Source organism: Neovison vison, chromosome 5 (assembly GCF_020171115.1).
Source record: "Neovison vison isolate M4711 chromosome 5, ASM_NN_V1, whole genome shotgun sequence".
NCBI classification, from domain to species: domain Eukaryota; kingdom Metazoa; phylum Chordata; class Mammalia; order Carnivora; family Mustelidae; genus Neogale; species Neogale vison.
In genome coordinates, this window is record NC_058095.1 from 96228999 (window position 1) to 96249172 (window position 20174).

General features: G+C 38.5%; 1 protein-coding gene across 7 annotated transcripts in view; it reads left to right on the forward strand.

The window, feature by feature from the left end:
* Nucleotides 1-20174, forward strand: part of FRY (FRY microtubule binding protein) — a 349740-nt gene that overhangs the window by 203117 nt on the left and 126449 nt on the right. For all 7 annotated transcript variants that reach the window (XM_044249549.1, XM_044249551.1, XM_044249550.1 and 4 more), the window contains exons 14-17: nucleotides 260-346; nucleotides 6957-7128; nucleotides 8476-8608; nucleotides 12373-12480. In XM_044249549.1, the coding sequence (XP_044105484.1) occupies nucleotides 260-346; nucleotides 6957-7128; nucleotides 8476-8608; nucleotides 12373-12480 (500 nt within the window). The remainder of the gene's footprint in view (nucleotides 1-259; nucleotides 347-6956; nucleotides 7129-8475; nucleotides 8609-12372; nucleotides 12481-20174) is intronic.

Here is a 20174-nt window from a genome sequence, read left to right on the forward strand (position 1 = left end):
ATTAGCTATTCCATGCTTTAGAGGCTAATTCCACATATTATATAATGAAAGCATCCTTGCATACCCCATGAAAACAGAGGCAGCTTCACCCAAGCTTCCAGTGGCACTGTCTTCCTACAGGGTTTCTCCTGATGCACGAAATTGAGCAGTGTCTTGCTTCTTTTAGCAGCCACCTGTTTGGTGCTTAGAATAAAAATAGACATTTTGCATTGAACTTGTATTTTAACATCTTTGTTTTGTTTTCTCTTTTTCACTACAGGAACGTTTAGATTTCGCAATGAAAGAAATTATTTTTGATTTTCTTTGTGTGGGAAAACCAGCAAAAGCTTTCAGTCTCAATCCAGAGGTATGAATAATCCTTTTATGTACTTGCAACAGAGCATGTATGGACAGAGCCATACCTTTACTTCGCAACTTTGGGGAAAAGGACAAAGGACATTTCTCTAAAAAGTCTTCTGTTTGTTTCTGTTCATGATATGTTACTAAATAGTATGGAAAATGGAATTTCAGAAGTCAGGCTTTGAATGAATAGACTTAGAATGATGGTAGGTTCTTGTATAATTGAGTAAACTACCATATTGGGTTCTTGTATAATTGAGTAAATCTTGCCCCAAAGAGATAATCTGCCACTTCAAGTCAGATCCATTTAGTCAGTACTTATTTAAATAGTCAGTAATATAACTATTTTGACGCTGATTAACAAATTTAGTATTGCGAAGTGATGAAACAGAGAAGAATGAATATATGAAATAATAAAATACTAAAATCTAGTGAAATTGAATCAGGTATGAATATATGTTTCTGTGACAGCATCACACCTCAAGGACCAGACAGATCATGGAAATAATGGGTATGACACACAGTTGGAGTGACCTAAGCAAATGAAAAGCACATTCAAGTTTAAACTATATTTTTATTTTTTTATGTGTATACTATGTAGTGTATTTTATTATCTTTCCCTTAATCTATTTCATTTTTTTAAAAATCGTGTTATGTTAGTCACCATATAGCACATCATTAGTTTTGGATGTAGAGTTCCATGATTCCTTGTTTGGGTACAACACTCAGTGCTCCACATAATCCATGCCCTCCTTAATACCCATCACCCTGGGCTCACCCATCCCCTGACTCCCCTCCCCTCTAAGACCCTCAGCTTTTTTCTCAGAGTCCATAGTGTCTCATGGTTCGTTTTTCCCACTGATTCCCCCCACTTCATTTTCCCCTTCCTTCTCCTAATGTCCTCCATGCTATTCCTTATATTCCACAAATAAGTGAAACCATATGATAATTGACTTTATCTGTTTTACTTATTTCACTTAGCATAATCTCCTCCAGTCCCTTCCACGTTGATGTAAAAGTTGGGTAGTCATCCTTTTTGATGGCTGAGTAATAGTCCATTGTATATACAGACCATATTATCTTTATCCAACACTGTGTGCCAACAGAACTGTGCCTGGCAAGCTGCCTCTTTGCAATCCTTTCCCTATGATACTGTAGAAAGAACACTGAACCAGAAGACAGCAGTATTAGATTTATACTTGACACAGGCTCTACCACTTTTACTAGCTATATGACATATAGCTCTCTGAACTTTAGCTTTTTTGCCAATAGAATGAACAAAATAATTTTCTACATCACCTCATGGAATACTTATGATATTGTGACATGACAAACTCTTAAGCCAAAAACAAAACAAAACAAAAACAAACCATAGAAGTTTTGTTGTTATTATTGTTATTGTTTTAAAGAATGTTCCTCTCATCACTGTGATATTGTCTGGCTTGTTCATTTTGTCAGTAGGATAGAGATTCAAAATCAGCAGCTGGTTAGCAGAAAAATGAACCAGGCCTCCTGATTTCCCTATGCTTCTTCCTACAACAGTCTGTATTCTCTTCTTGGTGCTAAGGTTGCCATGTATCTAGGAATACATAGAGGAGCCCGCAAATGGAAGTCTGGGAGTTTTTGTCTGATGTCCAAAGATATAGCAGCCTTATGAAATGGCTGCAGCCAGAGTCAGTAGGCTAAGGGGAGAGGGACAAAATCCAGGGCATTTGGGCTGCAATAAGACCCAGGACCCTGTGGTAATGAGCCTTGTCTGGCTGGGGAAGTTTCCCGAAATATTTTTCACTTCTCAGGAGTCAGAGCTTTACTGTCTTCAACAGTCCTCAGAATTTTCAGATTATTGGTCTAAAAATAACATATTAAAAGCTACCATCATTATCGCCATGTATAAAACTTACCCTTTGTTCTTCCCTCAAACTCTTCAGTCAGTGATTAGATACCCTCTTTGTGCAGAACAGTTGGAAATTTGGGGGTTTTAATGTTCAAAACTACAAAAAGATGTTTGAGTATCTTTTTCCATTTCTCTTGAGCTTATAGGGTTATGGGAGAGTTTATCAGTAGTTGGTAATTAGAAGCTTAAAAGCATATTTATGACCCCCCTCAATAACACACACAAGGGGGAGAATAGTCTATAAAGCAGACTCACACACTTGATCCAGTATGTTTTAGGGCACAGCTTTTCAAGGGATATATGCAATTTGTGTCTTAAATAATATTTTGGAAATAGTTTGTGGAACAAGGTCTGGAAATGTAAAGGATTCTCTTACTACAAAGTCTATATATATAGTGTCCCACCATTTTTCAGTTAAATAATTTCCAGTTACATGTCTCATTTTAGTTCAGACTAAGATGGTTTCCTATATGCATCCTCCTCATCATAAGAATTTACTCATCTGTGAGAAGTTTCTAGGTCATCCATTTCTCTCATTCTTGCCTTGACCTAAAATAACATGGACCTGGGATCCTAGTGAGTCTCAGAGGCAAAAAGAAGAAATAAAGGGCATATGGAATGGGAATGAAGAAATAAAACTCTTTATTCACCAACAACATGATTGCCTATGTAGAAAATATCAAAGAATCTACCGAAAACAATAATTAACAAATCATTTTAAAAAGTTTGTAGGTTACAAGATAAGTATATAGGGACTTCCAAGCTGGCTCAGTCAAAACAACATGCGACTCTTGATCTCAGGGTTGTGATGTTGTGTGTGGAGCCTACTTGAAAAAAAAAAAAAAAAAGATAAATATATAAAAACAATGTATTTTTATATTATGGTAATGAAAAGTAGAAATTGAACAACTTACAATATCAATGAAAACAAAAACTCAATAAATTTAACAAATTATGTGTAAGGTTTATATACTGAAAACTAAAAAACTTTGAGAAAAATCATAGACAACCAAAATAAATTGAGAGAAATACTGTTTGTAGACTGAAATATTTAAGATTGCAAAAAGCTCAGTTGTCCCCAAATTAATCTATGTATTAAACTCTAATGCCAATAATAATCCCAATTAAAATCCCTATAGCATTTTTTGTAGAAATCAATAAAATCATTCTAAAAGTTATGTGGAAACTATCAGGAGCTAGAATAACCAACATAATTCAGAAAAAAAAGAAAATTGGAGGACTAGCATGTCCTGGTTTCAAAATTTACTATAAAGCTATAGTAGTATCATTCTGGCAGAAGAGTGAATGTAAAGACCAATGGAACAGAATAGAGAATCCAGAAAAAGATCCATGCATAGATGGTGAGTTTATTTTCAACAACATTTTCAAGTTGTTTCAATGAATAAAGTGTAGTCTTTTCAATGAATGGTGCTGGACCATTGGATATCCACTTGCAAAATAATGAAATTCAGCCCATGATTTGCACAGTGAGCAAAAATTAAGTCAAAATGAATCATAAACCTAAAGATAGAATCCAACATTGTAAATCTTCTAGAAGAAAACAGAGGGTAAAAATCTTTGTGACTTTGGTTGGGTAAGAGTTTCTTAGGACATAAAAATCATAAATTACAAATGAGAAAAATTGATAAACATCATCAAAATTAAAAATGTCTGCATTTTAATAAATACTGTTATTAAAGCATAGAGCCACTGACTGGGCAAAAATACTTGTAAAACACATATTGGTAAGGCATTTGTACCCAGAATATGAAGACCTCTTACAATTCAACAGTGGAAAAATAAACAACCCAGTTTTTAAAATGGGTGAAATGAAGAGCCTGTTCCCCAAAGAAGAAATACAAATGAACGAAAAACTTATGAAAAGATGTTCCACATTGTTAACCATTGGGGAAATGCAAGTTAAAACCACAGTGAGATGTACTGAGAAGGATTTAGAGCATTTGGAATTTCATACTACTTTGGTGAGAATTAAAAATACACAATCATTTTAGAAAACAGTTTGGAAATTTCCTTTAAGGTTAAATATACACTTACTTACCATAGGATCCAACTTTTATAGCCCAAGGTATTTATCCTGGAGATATTAAAACTCCAAAAGTCCAAAAGGGTGTGTATGAATATTTATAGCAACTTAGTGACAGCCACTAAAATTAGGAGAGGAATTAACATTCAACAACTAGTAAGTGCATAACAAGTCAGACATCCTTAATACAGTGGAATACTATTCAGCAGTGAACAGGGACACACAGGATTTTGCAACAGCATCTCAAAAGCTTGACATTAAATGAAAGAAGCAAAACACAATGGCTATGTACTGTTTGATTCCGTTCTGGAAAAGGCAAAACTATCAGGCAGAAATTAGACAACGATTGTCAGATGCTGGGTTGTGGGGGTGTCCACTGACTATAAAGAGGCACAAGGGAACTTTCTGGGATATTGGAAATAATTTTATATCTTGACTTTGACGGCAGTTTTACCTGACCATATAGGTTCCTCAGAATTCAAAGAACCATACAACAACAACAAAAAAGTGTGTGTTACTCTGTGTGAATTATGTCTCAATAAACTTGAGAGATTCTAGAGACACCTGGGTAGTTTAGTTGGTTAAGCCACTGCCTTTAGGTTAAGTCATGATCCTGGAATACCAGGAAAGAGTCCCGCATAGGGCTCCCCGCTCAGCAGGGAGTCTGCCTCTCCCTCTGACCCTCCCCTTTCTCATGCTGTCTCTCTCAAATAAATTAAAAAATAATAATAATAAATAAAAATAATAAAAAATAGAGATTCTAACCTACAAATATATAATTACCAGCAAGAGCATTAATCTTCACCATAGCCCTGTATGATCAATAGGTATTATTACCCTCCTTTTACAGAGAGGAAGCTGAAACTTGGACTTCAGAAAGTTACATAATTTCTTAAGACCAGACAGATAATAAAAAGGGAGCAGTACAGGGGCACCTGGGTGGCTCAGTGGGTTGAGCTGCTGCCTTCGGCTTGGGTCATGATCCCAGCCTGGGATTGAGCCCTGCATCGGGCTCTCTGCTAAGCAGGGAGCCTGCTTCCTCCTTTCTCTCCACCTGCCTCTGTCTACTGGTGATCTCTCTCTGTTAAATAAATAAAATATTTAAAAAAAAAAAACAAGGGAGCAGTACAATGCAGAACTATATAAAATACAAAAAGGAATTGTTTATGAAATGAAGTAAAAAAATATGTGTCCCAAACTATCCCAATTACTTCTGCACTTAGTGTTATCCTGAGAGAAGGAAAGCTGAGACAACTGGCTGGGGTGGTTCATAAACTGGTTATACCACTTGCAAATAATTGAGGCTTGACCATTTACGTCAATCCATGGCTCTTCTACTGATATTGCCTTTCCTGAGTTGAACATTCTACTTCCTCACCCAAAACAGTGCTATGTCTTGAGAAGAATACACAAGCCTAGAACGCATTTCATGAACTACTAAAATAAATGAGGAAATGAATGGACTTTCATGCCCAGTTAATTATTTTAAAGTTAGTGCTCTTTCATTCTAGAAACTAGGGAGAGAATATTATTAAAGGCTATGAAATCAGAAAGTACACATTGCATCAGTACAAATGTTCAAGTCCTAGCTGAAATATCATCTTTCCTTGGGGCCTGAACAGTTTCAAAATGAATAGAACATTATTTTTTGTTAAAGAATATAATTATATACCACAAAATAGACAGCTTGGACAAACCTGACTTGGACGTTTGGCTTTCTACCTACTTCACCTGACAAATGGGAATAATTATACATTCCTAGCAAGGCTATTTTAAAAATAAGAGTTAATGAACAATTCTGGATACCTTTTAGGGACTCAGTAGATTATCTTGTTGATAGTAATAAGTTTTATTTTCTGCTTTAGATAGGAGCCTACTTTGGAAACTTATTACTTCCTATAATATGTTTTCACATATTACTTGATGAAAATATGAGTATAAATGTGTTACACATGGCTGTTTAAGGAAATACAGATGTTTTAGTACCTTCTGACATTTTAAGACATTGTTACTGGTAGCAACTATCTCACTGAGTCATCTTTCAGAGCCAGTATTATCCCTTACCTGAGCCAGAGGAAGATAATGATCTGGTTCAGAATGGCATTTCTTCTTTTAAGCCCATGTGTTTTATCAGTAACAAGTTCAGCGGCATGGAATTTTTAAAATTCATTTTCAAACTTACCAGTCTTTTTGAATCAAGAGTCATCATCCCGCAATTCAGAGCAGACCGTCTGTGTTATGTGATTTTCACAGTTGGAATTCCTGTTGTTTTTATTCTGTCTTTGTGAATTAACACATGTGGCATCTCTCTCCATCCTGGAGACATATGAGTCCCTAGTTTACCTGTTTACTTTAGCTGCAGCTGCTCCAGAAGATGGCTGCCTTTCCCTTTGAGGTGCACCAAAACAGCATGAGTATGATCATCTCAAACATATACCCTCCAAGTAGAGCAAAAATCTTTCTGCTGGTTTTCTAGTGGTGTGCCAACAAACAGTGACAGAAACATAATTTTAGGTTCGTAGGTTTCATAGGTTTGACCTAAAGTCTTTTGCCTTTTAAATCACTTTCTCATACTAATGTAGATAGCAAGCCGTGCTGAGTTCTCTCAAAGACTGATTGTTTAATGCAACTATAATAATTGGGTTTTTCTTTTTATTGTGAACACATTATCTCTTACAGAGAATGAACATTGGTTTACGGGCCTTCTTAGTAATAGCGGATAGCTTGCAGCAGAAAGATGGTGAGCCTCCCATGCCAGTGACAGGAGCTGTTCTCCCTTCAGGAAACACATTGAGAGTGAAGAAAACGTATTTGAGTAAAACGCTAACTGAAGAAGAAGCCAAAATGATAGGTGGGTCTCAAAGTTGTGTTAGAGCTGGGCCTTGTGAAGTTCTTATAATGACCAGAGGATCATTACTCTCAGTGAGATACATTGTTAAAAAAATTTAATAGCAGTAACTGGTAGGACATTCCAACATTGTTTTGATTGATTCATGCTGTGCTTTGTTTTACTGCCCTTTAAACTTCCTGGAACTTCCTGGTAAACATTTTGCCATTTAAATGTTAGACTTTTATCTTTGGTCTTTTCAAATTCCTAATATTGATTATCTACATTTTACAGTAAATTTCTAAGCCATCTGTATCCTTTGGTAGATAATCCTGTTTATAAAGCAACCATATAAATATTCATTTGTTAGTTTGTTCATTTTTTATAGTTCCTTTCCTTTTTTTTTTTTTTTCAGCAAAATTAGTTTAATCTGTGTTTTAAACATTCCAGATCCCACACACTCCAGGTTATATTGTGGGTTTAGCCTACATGAGATTATTTTTTTTTTTTTAGTTCAGCTATTTTAATCCAAAGAGATGATTTCTTCCTTGTTGAATCCCTGAATTTAGAAACCTACTACAACCTTTGTTAAAATAATTTTTATGTCAAAGACCCTAGGGAAATTTGAGGAGACTTCTTCACTTTAAAATATTTATCTTTAATTAGGAAATGCTCAAATGAGTTCAGACAGATTTAATGGATGAGAAATAATCATTAACAATTATTTCATTGGAGTACAAATTTTAAATACAGAACAATTTGTTTTTCATTTGTATTACACACATAAATATATAAAATGCATATATGCATGTGAACTACATAGGCTATACATGTCTTTCATAATAGAACATTGACACTGTAATTAATGAGAACAGTAAAAATACTATAACTAAAATATATTTTCCTTCATTTTAAAATTTATTCTGTGAAGTCATTTTTATCTTAGTAAAAAACATCCACACATATGTTTCAGAGAATAATAGTTATTATAATCTGAACCCCAAATGAGAATTAATTTTTATTTATATAATCAATAACGGTGGTGAATTTTCTTGTACTACTCAAAAACATAAAAATTCTAAAGTCAACCTTTTTATTTCCTCTTCGTTTTAACTCTTCTAGAAAAATTTTCCCTCTGAAGAATTAGAATTTCTATTTATTAAATTCAAGTGATTATTTGGTGCATATCTACCAAGTCCAGGACACTATGCTAAGAGTTCTATGGAAAAGGGATTGAATTAGGATCTGCTTAATGAAGTCATTGACCCATAGATGGTCTTCGGTAAAAACATGTCATAAAGAATGAACAAACTAGGATTTCATTCCTTGATGGATTTAGTCAAAGATGTAACTACAATGCACGTTTTCCAGGCATGTCACTATATTACTCTCAAGTACGAAAAGCCGTGGACAACATTTTAAGGCACCTTGATAAAGAAGTAGGAAGGTGTATGATGCTAACGAATGTTCAGATGCTAAACAAAGAACCCGAAGACATGATCACGTGAGTACAGTGAGGACTATGTTGTTAATTAGCCAGAATGTACCAGCAGAGATTTTTCTCATTTATTCTTCCCACATATTCTGTATTTGTTCTCCTCTTCCTAGCATCAGAGTTCTATGAAGTATTAAGGATAGTAAAAATGTCCTTTGACAGTATTTGACTAACTCAAAAAATAAGGTCAAACCTGAGATTGATCTATTTCACATATGTCTCAAGTACCATTGGGCCAGTAAGTTAGAAAATGGACCCCAAGTCTCTTTCACTGGTCCACACTTTCCAGAAGGGAGATTTTGCTCCTGAGCTCTATCACAAACTGTGTGCTATGGTGATTTCCCCACTTTACAGACATTCCATCTTTATAAATCAAATTCGCTTGTGTCTAGTGACTGTTCCTGAACTGTGAGAGTTAAATGTGCCTAATAATCTCTATGCAACCGTGTCATAGCAATACTGGATCTTAAAAAGAAAAAAAATTGTAGTTTTGAATGTAGAAATCAGATATTATTAGCCAAAATCTAAGATGTAGCTTTGTAATTAGAGCTCTGCAGAAGAGACTCATATAACTTGAATTTGCTGTTTTTGATTAATGATGGCAAGAACTAGGATTAGGTGATAAGTTTACGTTTTAAAAGACTTCAGACTTTATTGTTGAACTATGAATTAAGTTATATTCGGCTCCTGTGGCATAATTTTCCTAAAATGTAATGGGGAAACTTTCCTTTGTTCCTCAGCATCTCCGGTTCCAAAAACCACAGTTAGTTGAAAGGTTGTTCCTATACAGGGAAATTCATATTGTGGGTGTGTATTTTTATTACAATGGCAGCGTGTGAAAAATGAAGTATTATGCAATAATACATGATAAGACAAAGTAAAACATACAAAATTATTTTAAATGCTCATTTAGCGGTATATAAAATTAAAAGGTAAACCCCCTCCTCAGAGGTCCACTTGATATCTGCGACTATTCCTTGACTCAGTGTGATTCCTTCCAGAATTTTCCCTTTGTCACAATATGAGTACACAATATATATACACAATATTTGTACACAAATATATGTACATATGCATTTGTTGTGCAAAAATGGGATTTTACAATGCATATTATCCTGCAGCTTGCCACTCATTTGCTTTAAATGATCACATTTAAATAAATCACAAAAATTAAAGTTGACAAAGATGAATAACATTATATGTATTGTCTCCATCTCCAGTTCTTACCTCACATATTGCCAGATTGTCAATCAAATTTTAACACCATTAGTACATACTAATACTAAATACTAATACTAAAGCAATTTTCAACTGATAATGTAAAAAATATAAGAAATGTTTTTAAAACTTCTGCATTATAGTTGTTTCCCCTAAAATTAGTAAAGAAAGGCTTTTAAAGGAAAACGATATTTACGATCAAGAGATCATATGAGAGGGTAGTTGGGTTATGGAGAGTTATGGTAGTTGGGGAGAGTATGTGCTATGGTGAGTGCTGTGAAATGTGTAAGCCTGATGATTCACAGACTTGTAGCCCTGGGGTAAATAATACATTATATGTTAATAAAAATAATTTTTAAAAATGGGGAAAAAAAGAGGTCATACAATAGGGTCAGGACCAAAACAATATATTCGTACTTTTTTTTTTTAATTTTAACCAATACCTTGAACTTTTTCTAAGACGATTCTTTACTTTTTCCTATTCATCTTAAGACCCCCCAATGGGACTAGGAATACTTTCCTTGCTACATTTTAAGGTGGATGTCTGAGTGGAGAATAACTCATTGCTACATTTCCCAAAGACAAAAAGAAACATTAGAGAATCATAAGCATTTGGGAGGAGACAGTTGAGGTCCACACCATGCTAACGGAAATCATCTTTGGAGTTGATAGTCAATCCTTCACTTTCCCATATCCTGCTTAGGATATAAACTTGAATGTTAGCATTTTATGGTTGCACCATTTCCATTCTTCATCCCCTTTGTGGCACATGCTAGCAAATAATAACAGTATCTGTTCATAAAAACTCTGCTATTGGGGGTTCACTTCCTATAAAAGCCCAGAGAGGAGAGCCTGGGTGACTCAGTTAAGTGTCTGACTCATGATCTCAGGGTTATAAGATCAAGCTATGCCTGCAACTCTGCACTCAGCGGGGAGTCTACTTGAGATTTTCTCTCTCCCTCTACTCGTCCCCCACCTGTTCATATGCACACACACTCTCTCTCTAAGATAAATAAATAAATCGTTAAAACCCAAAGGGCAAGGACTACAGTAGTAAAAGGAAATAATGCACCCATGAGAGTTTCTAATCTAGGCTCATTTTATCAGCCTGGAAGCCTGGCGGAATTTGCCTTACAAATTCAGGTCAATGGGGTCACCTGTTTTCCAACAAATAATGCCAGCTGCTTAAAGCATCTGGTGAGCAAGCTAGGAGAACTATTTAAATGACTCACCATGTTGCAAATGAACAATTAGGAGCCATCCCTAGGTTCTAACTCCGTACAGCTATTTGGGGTGTCACCTGAAAACCTCTCGTTTCTTCAGCTGATTATAAACCAGTGTGCAATGGTCCCTTCTCCAGTCCTCGTGCACTCCATGCCAAAAGGACTATGGAAAAGGAGAGAAGATAATCCTATAACTTTCTGCAAAAACAGAGTATTTGAGAAGTCAACATATATGTGTTATTTTTCACATAAGCAGTTTTGATGCATTCCTAACAAAGTTAAACAAAACCATGCTAAAAAGCAGAATTGCCATCTGGTTATGGAGAGGGCAGATTCCAATTGCTGTGTTTCTATTCTGACCACAGTTACTATTCCAAGAAAGAATGACTTTATCCTACTTTGCATTTTCATCATTGTCTTTGTGTCCTACAATAGCGTTAATTTCATGACAGTTTTATATTTATTCTCAGAAGACTGAATTATCAGAATTTAAATATGTTGTTATATTTCACCACTTAGGTTCTTGGAAGGATATAATGCATAGTGTAATTTTTCTTAATAAAATATGTGGTTAAGGATCAGTTACCTATTTGAACAACTAAAAATCGAAACGATTTGTCATAAAATGTAGCGGTCGTTCAGATTTTACAATAGAATGTACAAGATATTAATTATCTTGGCTTCAAGCATTCATATTCCCAAGGCGATGAAAAGAGGGAAGGAATCTCCGTAGAGGTCAGGCTCATCAGAATAATTTTAAAACTCAGAATTGTGTGCATAACTATATACATTTCAGGATTTTACTTGACATTATGAAAGACTTATTTTTGGAAGCACTTAATTTTTTAAATGACAGCAGGGACTCCAGAGGACAAGCATAACTCACTAGGGAGAGAAGCTTCCAGATGTCATGCTTGTTAGAGGCACCATTCCTTGTATCCACTAAAATCCTATTTTTAAATGCTGAGTGTAGGAATGAGTGCACTGTATTTGTCCCCCGCGGGTGCATTTAGGCATGTCAGTGAATTCAGTGGTTTAAGTGCAGTCCATAGGGACCAAACCCCAGGGAAACTGGCTGAATGGCAAACTGTATGGTAGAATACTGTTGACACTGGCATTTCTCCCTTTGGATATATACCTCTAAGATTCAAATCTCTATACATTCTCTTAGAACTGGCCATTGTTCTAAAGGTCATAAACTTTGAGAATAATATACAGCAAACACCATGCAGTGATTCAGAAGGCGTCGATTCTAGTTTTTTTTCACATATTTGATTGATTTTTTTAAAAAACTTTTGTAGCCTTTATCCTATGTTTGTTTTCAAATTCTAGGGGTGAGAGAAAGCCAAAAATAGATCTTTTCAGGACCTGTGTTGCTGCTATCCCCCGACTGCTTCCTGATGGGATGTCAAAACTTGAACTCATTGACTTGCTGGCCAGGTGAGAACTGTGGGTGTATTTGATTAAATTGATGGTAATCCTTTGTCATGATTCCTTAAAAAAAAAAAAGAATGATTATTAAAAATTGACAAATATTTACTAAATGAGGCATTATTCTAGGTACTATGTATAAACAAGGAGGAATTTAAAAAGTGTATGTTTTTCTCCCCATGTTCAAGGGGGCTTAAAATCCAATGTAGAAGCAAATACAGAAGCACATAAGGTAACTGGCAATCCAAGGCCTGAAACTGTACAAACTAATGGCACAAAAATTGTGATATGTCATATGATCTCCCTGATATGAGGGAGTGGTAATGCAACATGGGGGCTTAAGTGGGTAGGAGAAGAATCCATGAAACAAGATGGGATAGGGAGGGAGACAAACCATAAGTGACTCTTAATCTCACGAAACAAACTGTGGGTTGCTGGGGGGAGGGGGGTTGGGAGAAGGGAGGTAGGGTTATGGACATTGGGGAGGGTATGTGCTTTTGGGTAAATTGGAAGGGGAGATGAACCATGAGAGACTATGGACTCTGAAAAACAATCTGAGGGGTTTGAAGTGGCGGGGGGGTGGGAGGTTGGGGTACCAGGTGGTGGGTATTATAGAGGGCACAGCTTGCATGGAGCACTGGGTGTGGTGAAAAAATAATGAATACTGTTTTTCTGAAAATAAATAAATTGGAAAAAAAAAATTGTGATATGTGAGTTCAGTGGGTAGTGGGATTACTGGGGACTGAGGAAGTCAGCAGATCAGTCCTGGGAGAAAGTGAATCTTGAGATAGGGCTCAGAAAGGAAAAGCATACCATGAAACACAGAGGTGGGGCCAGGAAATGAGATAAATCTGCCTGGAGAAGAGTTCATGCAGGGTCTGATTCCCAGTCTGACACCCACAGACCCCCAGGGGGCCAAGAAGGTAGGAAATGGGGATCCTTAGCTAATTTTAGTGCTTCAGAAAGCTGCCAAACGTCGTATATATATCACTCTCCCAACGTTGTCCATGAGAACGTGCAGTCCAAATAGAACCTCAAGTTAATTTGTTTTAAGTGAAATTATGTTGTTATAGTGAAATAAGTGTCATATTTCTCATGTTGATAAGTTCTAGTTGACAGTTATGTGTGTCTTTAATTTAAAAATCAAAAGTGACATTATGTAAAAGCAATTTAGAACATGAAATCCTTAGGAACATGGGTGTTTGAATGGAATGGCATGAAGAACAAAATCACCCTTAATTTGAAAAAAAAGAGAGAGAAAGGGAAGAAAAAGAAAGGAAGGGAGGAAAAGAGGAAGGGAGGGAGGGAGGAAGGAAAGGAGAGGGAATTTAGAAAGTCAATGAAATAAGACCTAGAAAGAAGACTGGGGAGGTAGGGATACCTGGGTAGCGCAGTCAGTTAAGCATCTGCCTTCAGCTCAGGTCATGATCCCAGGGTCCTGGGATTGAATTCCACATTGGGCTCCCTGCTCAGCTTCTCCCTCTGCCCCCTGGTGCTCTCCCTGCTTGTGTTCTCTCTCTCTCTCTCTCTCTCTCTCTCTGACATTTAGTAAATAAAATCTTAAAAAAAAAAAAAAAGACTGGAGAGGTAGATTTTCAGCTAATCTTTTCTATTAGCTGAGGCATTTGGACTGATGCAGTATTAAGAGAGAGAATAATGTGATAAAAATATTTTAGGCTCTTAATCTGATAATGGTAGAATAGAGGAAAGCCAAGAGAAGGATAACAAATATTAATGCATTACGCATTACCTTGCGTACCCACATTCGCTAGCCCTTTTTGGAGAGCACCTTTCCCACCAGTATCCAAATGGAATAACCCAAGCCCTGGTCCCACGTGACTACAGACCACCAGTGGCCGCCCCATGGCTTCCAAGTATCTCCACGGAGCACCACACTCCTGGTCATTGTGGTCATCATGCCTTCTGCGCTGGACGGCCAGTTTGGATTCCTGTTGATCACTCTCTCTGGTCCATTAATGTCATTTGTAGCCTACTACCCTCCAAGCATAGACACAGCTGCCCCTTTCTTCCTGCTAGTCACTGCTGGCACAGGACAGGGTTGGCTCATGAGGATGACTGGAGATCCATTACTTTGAAAGCCACCGTTGGAAGCCCTGGTGCTCTCTGACCACAGCCATCCACCTTCTTGCTGGCTTTGGTCACCGCTACGTGTAACCTCTCCTTTCCTGTCATCAGCAACCTCCATTCTGTGCGTCCTTCTCTGTTCCATTCCATGTTTAGGACATATTTTAGGATTATGAAGTTAAAAGATTGGCAGCCTAGGCTGCTAATTTGCCTCAGGCTGACAACCAGAATGTGAGCAAAGAACACAATCAATGGAAGTAGGGAAGCAGCAGAAAAGAGGGAACAATAAGCCCGGATCACAAAGGGCCTTCCAGCTCTGGGCGAGAGGACCTAAGGAGGAATGAAGGGTAGATTCCCAAAGGATAAGAAAAAAGGTTATTTGGGAGTGAGGGAACCTCAGGAAGAAGAGGCTAAGATCCCATACTATTGAGTCCCCCAAGATGCTGGCAAAGCCAGAGAGTAAGAAATGCTGAGAGGCAGGTGTCAGGTGCCAAGGTGAAGAGCAGCCTGTCGCTGAGCCAGAGGTGACGGGGGAGGGGCTGGGTGAGTAGGAGTCTAGTGTGCACAGAGGAGGGGATGCTGAGTGAAAGGGTTGGACATGGCAGTGAGAAATTAAGGGACAGAAGACTGCTCCTCATGGCCTCTGAGCCACCAGAGAATGGCAGAACACCATCTAGGAGATTTGGAGGAAATAGCAAAATCTGGGAATGAAATAGAATCATTTGGAAATCCTGAGTTTTGCCTCCCTGCTTTTGCCACTTCCTAACCATGTGATCTAGGCAAATTATTTAAGCCTTCAGAGTTTTTTCCCTGATAAAATTGGAATAATACTGGGGCACTGGGTGCCTCAGTCCTTAAATGTCTGCCTTCAGGTCAGGTCATGATCCCGGGGTCCTGGTGAATTGGGCTGTGACTCAGCAGGGAGTCGGCTCCTCCCTCTCCCTCTGCCCTTCCCGTTGCTCCTGCTTTCCCTTGGTCACTCTCTCTCTCCCTCTCAAATAAAGAAATAAAATCTTTTCAAATAATTGGAATAATATCGCTTATTTCATAAGATTGTGGAGAGGGCTACGTGTCACAGATGTGCGCTTTGGTTAATCCAGGGAAAATGTGTCAGCAGGGGAAAAGTTATCGGTTAAATTGAAGCAGAAGGAAAGTTTGCTGATGTCAGTGAAGTTTTAATTGGGGATGATTATGTGTACTAGGCCTTTGAAATACTGAGTTTTCTAAATGTCACGCACATTCAGGTACAGTCTGTGACACTATTTTGCTGTGACTATATGGGAGATTCTTACTTCTGGATCACTCTGATCACCGAATCTGGTGACGCCTGGCTCTGCAGAAGACCTCGGTGCCAGGCATGCCAAAGGGAATTCTGTTAGACATGGTTGGAATGTCCATGCTATTTATGGTGCATTGTGTTTATTATTATGTATATTCTTACAAAGCTCAAAGCAATGGGGACTGTTTTTATGAGGGGAAAGAGCAAATAAACATTCTTGAGGGTTCAAGGCTTAGAAATCAAGAAAATGACTGTGCTTATATGGCAAGCCTGTGAAGAGACCTTTTCCATAAACTTTAAAAGAAGCCGGAGGCTGTTCTCCTCAAGGGAGAGATAATGGAGGGCTCGACCTACACCCTGGGTCCTGTTTACCTGTGAGAAAATGAGTGCCTTCAGATCTCCTTGAGAGGGTCAGAGGACAAAACGGAGAAATTCAACAGCAGTAAATGTGGGTTTCCAGCCTGTAGTATTCTTTACACTGTGGGGACGTAGTGCATTCCTGTTTGGACCGAGTTGACTCTTGAGGCAATATACAGTCTAGTCAGAGAGGTATGAGACCTTTTAGCTCAGATGCTTCATGGTTACATCCTGCAGTACATTGTTACTGCAGAAAAACTTGGTTTTCTTTATTTTTTAAAAAGATTCTATTTGAGAGAAAAAGAAAGGGCGCAAGCGGGGAGAGGGGCAGAGGAGGAGGGAGAAGCAGACTCTCTGTTGAGCAAGGAGCCCAACGCGGAGCTCTGTCCCAGAACCCCAGGATCATGACTTGCGCCAAAAGCAGATGTTTCACTGACTGAGCCACCCAAGTGCTCCTTGGTTTTCTTTATAATTGGCAAAATAAGACCAACATTCATGTCAGTTCTCTGTCCCCATCCCCCAGGTCAGTCCCCTGAATAAGGAGGGGATCTGCCCCCCAAGGCCCCTTCCCAGCATTTCAGGTAATGGCTCAATGTCACAGACACTCTAACCTCAGACTTCTGTTAGTGTGTTTAGCATGACACTGTTGTATGGAATGAAATGGCAAACCCCTTTCTCCACACTACTACATTTCTGATGTTCGCCCACTTCTAATGGCAGCGTGTGAGGAATCTTTCTCCTTAGGCTCCATGGAGGCTCCACAGGCCCTCCTGACCTCACAATAAGATCCCTGGGAAGGATTTCCTTCCTGCTCTCACAGAGCCTCCCCTTCCCAGTTGTCTGGGTGCTCACGAGGTTTTCCACATAGAAGGGAGGTTACTTGTGTCTTTGGGCGTAGGTATCATTTTTCTCTGACTGTCCTCCCAGATGTTTCCTGCTCTGTCCCTTGACCACAGGAAGGACGTCTCCCTCAACAGTCTACAGGCTCCCGTCCTCTGTCGCTTCCCACAGCACTACCTATGCACGGAGGGGTTGCTGTTCCGTGTCTGCCCTCCTCTTTCCATAACTGGTCATGAGGTTGTGAGAATCAAATAATGCACATAAATCACTTCACAGAGTGCCTAGAACACAGTAAGCTCTCAGCAAATGTTAGTTATTATTTTTAGGCATCTTTACATTTGAATAACAGATGATGCCTTGATGTACAATGCGTTTTCATGCACAGTATGTTAAGAAAGCTGGGCACATATTTATTCCTATTTTCGGAGAAGGAGATTTGAACTTCAGAAGAGGAAAGTCGGTTGCCCAAATGTACAGAATTTTCCTGCTGCCAAATGGCAGTGAGAAATATCATTGGTTTGATTCAAAATGGGAGATAAACACTTTTTATGCAGTGTTTCCTTATAACTTGTGGCAATTTATGACATAGTGCCTACAGAATTCCACAGTCTTCTGTGGTACCCAAAAAATATTTGTCATTTGCCATTTACCATTTGCTTTTCAGTGTAGGTCTGTATAGTGGAAGGTGGCTGGTTGTTCTGAGTGGCTTACGGAGAACTATAGTCTCAGTGCGTATATTGCTTCAATAAACCACTCTTTAATGTATTTTATTTTAATTGAGATGCAGCTCAGAGCACTGTATGTAGATGGACGTTCACTCTTTGATACCTGCAGAGAAGACATTCCAACCACTTCTGGTGAACTGTTCCAAAGGCTAACCATCCACCTGTCAGCAGGTCCCTCCTTTTGGGAACCATTGTCTCCTGGGCTTCACTTTAAACCCTTTTCTCCCTCTGCTGCCCTTGGTGATACTCTAGGGCAGCTGGTTCCTTACCTCTTCCTAATAACCTTTTGTTTATCCTGCAACAGTCCAGAAAGGGCTGTGTCTCCTAATGGATCTTTTTCTTCTGATCATGGTCCTGGATTTGGTTTGTGAATTTGAAGTCACTCCCTTCTGATTCGTACACCTTACACTACAAAATTATTCATATGTACTAAGTAGCTCCCATGTGACTCTGAAGCTCACCTTTATGAAAGTGCTTTCCACTGAGAGTCCTCTACAGAAGCTTGTTCCTAAAATATTCAGGACCATAGATAGCTATGAATATAATAAATAGAAATAACAAACTTAAGATGGAAAGATGACTTCAAGTATTTTTTTTTTTTTTATAAACTAGCATTTTTGTTTGCCTTATACTAGTATTTTTAAGCCATGGGCTGCAGAATGCCTCAAGGGTGCATCTACTGCTTTCCCCCAAAGGGGTGGGCTTCAGGCCCTTTACCCAAGCTTCAACTCAGATTTTGTGCTGTACTTAAAATTTTCGGGGGAAAAAATAGAGCTGCTGATTAAAACACAAAGTTTGTAAATTCCTGCCATAGACAGTCCTTAATTGGAAGCTCAAGGTAAAGACCTCTATGTTTTCCTCCAGCAACTGTAATCCCAGCCCTGTAAGAGCTCTAGACTTAGTGGGCTAGGTCTAATCTGAAGAATCAGCTTAGATCATCCTTCTTGGCATCTTCCTAGAACATCACTTACTTTTGGGACAGGAAATATGTTTTTCCTGACTTGATATGTATCTGCTCATTAACAAGTTTTTGCCTGGTTTCTAAGTGTCAGATTTGGACCAATTAGTGTGCTTTATGCTTTAGAGAATAAGAAAGGTATTTGCTTTTCAAGTTTTGAAATCATGTTTATTCAAAAACATAGGACTGTACCAGACTTGTTTAGATTAAGGGTTAGAAGTCATTGGCTGGCGTCCTGGACTTTGAGGATGTTCCTATACAGTCTGGGTCCAAGTGTTTTCTTCTCTTCGCTGAGGATACTATCTGCCCTCTTTGTGGGGGCCCCTAGTGACTCAGCCATTTTCTTCTCTGACATTGAATGCCTCCGGGCTGCTGAGTGCTGGAAACTCTACCTCCTCAGTGTCTTTGATCTCTCTTCCTTTCTCACTACTTCTCCACCTTGGGTCAGCCACGCACTTGGCCCCTACCTATTGTCTGACACTATAGTGACCTTCTAACTGGTCTCTGCCCTTACTCTGTTTGCTTCTCCAAGGCATTCTCCATATTCCTGCCTAACTTTTTTTTTCCCAGGTGTGAAGCTAATCATTTTATTCCCTTATATCTTTCAAGATACAGCTCATTTTTTCTAATAATAGCTACCAGTTACTAAGTGCTTGCTACACACTCAGTGTGGTGTTACACACTGTATGTGGGTCATCTTCATGAGCCACACAACAAGTTTGTGAAATACAAGTACAATAATTGTCCCCATTTCCCAAATGAGTCTCTGAGGCTGAGAGAGATTGACTAACTAGCACAGGGTCCCACAGTTAGTAAGCAACAAGTGGCAAGACACTGAGCTGGATATTCTGATTCCAGAACACACACTGTTAACCCCTTCCCTGCTGTATTGCTTCCCTGGGTGGCCTATAAGACCCTTCCCCGAGCTGCTCCTGCTTCCTCTCCAGCATCATCTCCCCCCTCACTCCTGCAAGCACCCCACCCAATAGACACGGCTGTACTGAACTCTGTATCTGAAGGGTTGTGTGTCTGAATCTGAGGAGATCTCAAAAATATATGTTTCTTAAGTAAATGAATAAAAGAATCTATAAAACATGTTAGCTGATGGCTCATACCAGTGTCAAGATTTAATTTTATTACAGTATACTAGGTTATACCACCAATACCCTGGTATTCTTCAGCTGACTCTGATTTTCTCAACCTTGACGCTGTAGACATTTTGGTCTAGATAATTCTTTGTTGTAGGGAGTTGTCCTGTGCATTTTAGGATGCTTAGCCACATCTGTAGGTTCCACCTATCAGAGAGATGCTGATAGCCCTCTCTGAGTTGTGATGATCATTAATGTCTCTAGACATTACCAAATACCCCTTGGTGGGGCAAGACCAATTATGGACCATTGATCTAAGCCTTACTTGCTCATTCTCCCTGAACTTCTGGGTGAGTCCCTTAGATTCTGTG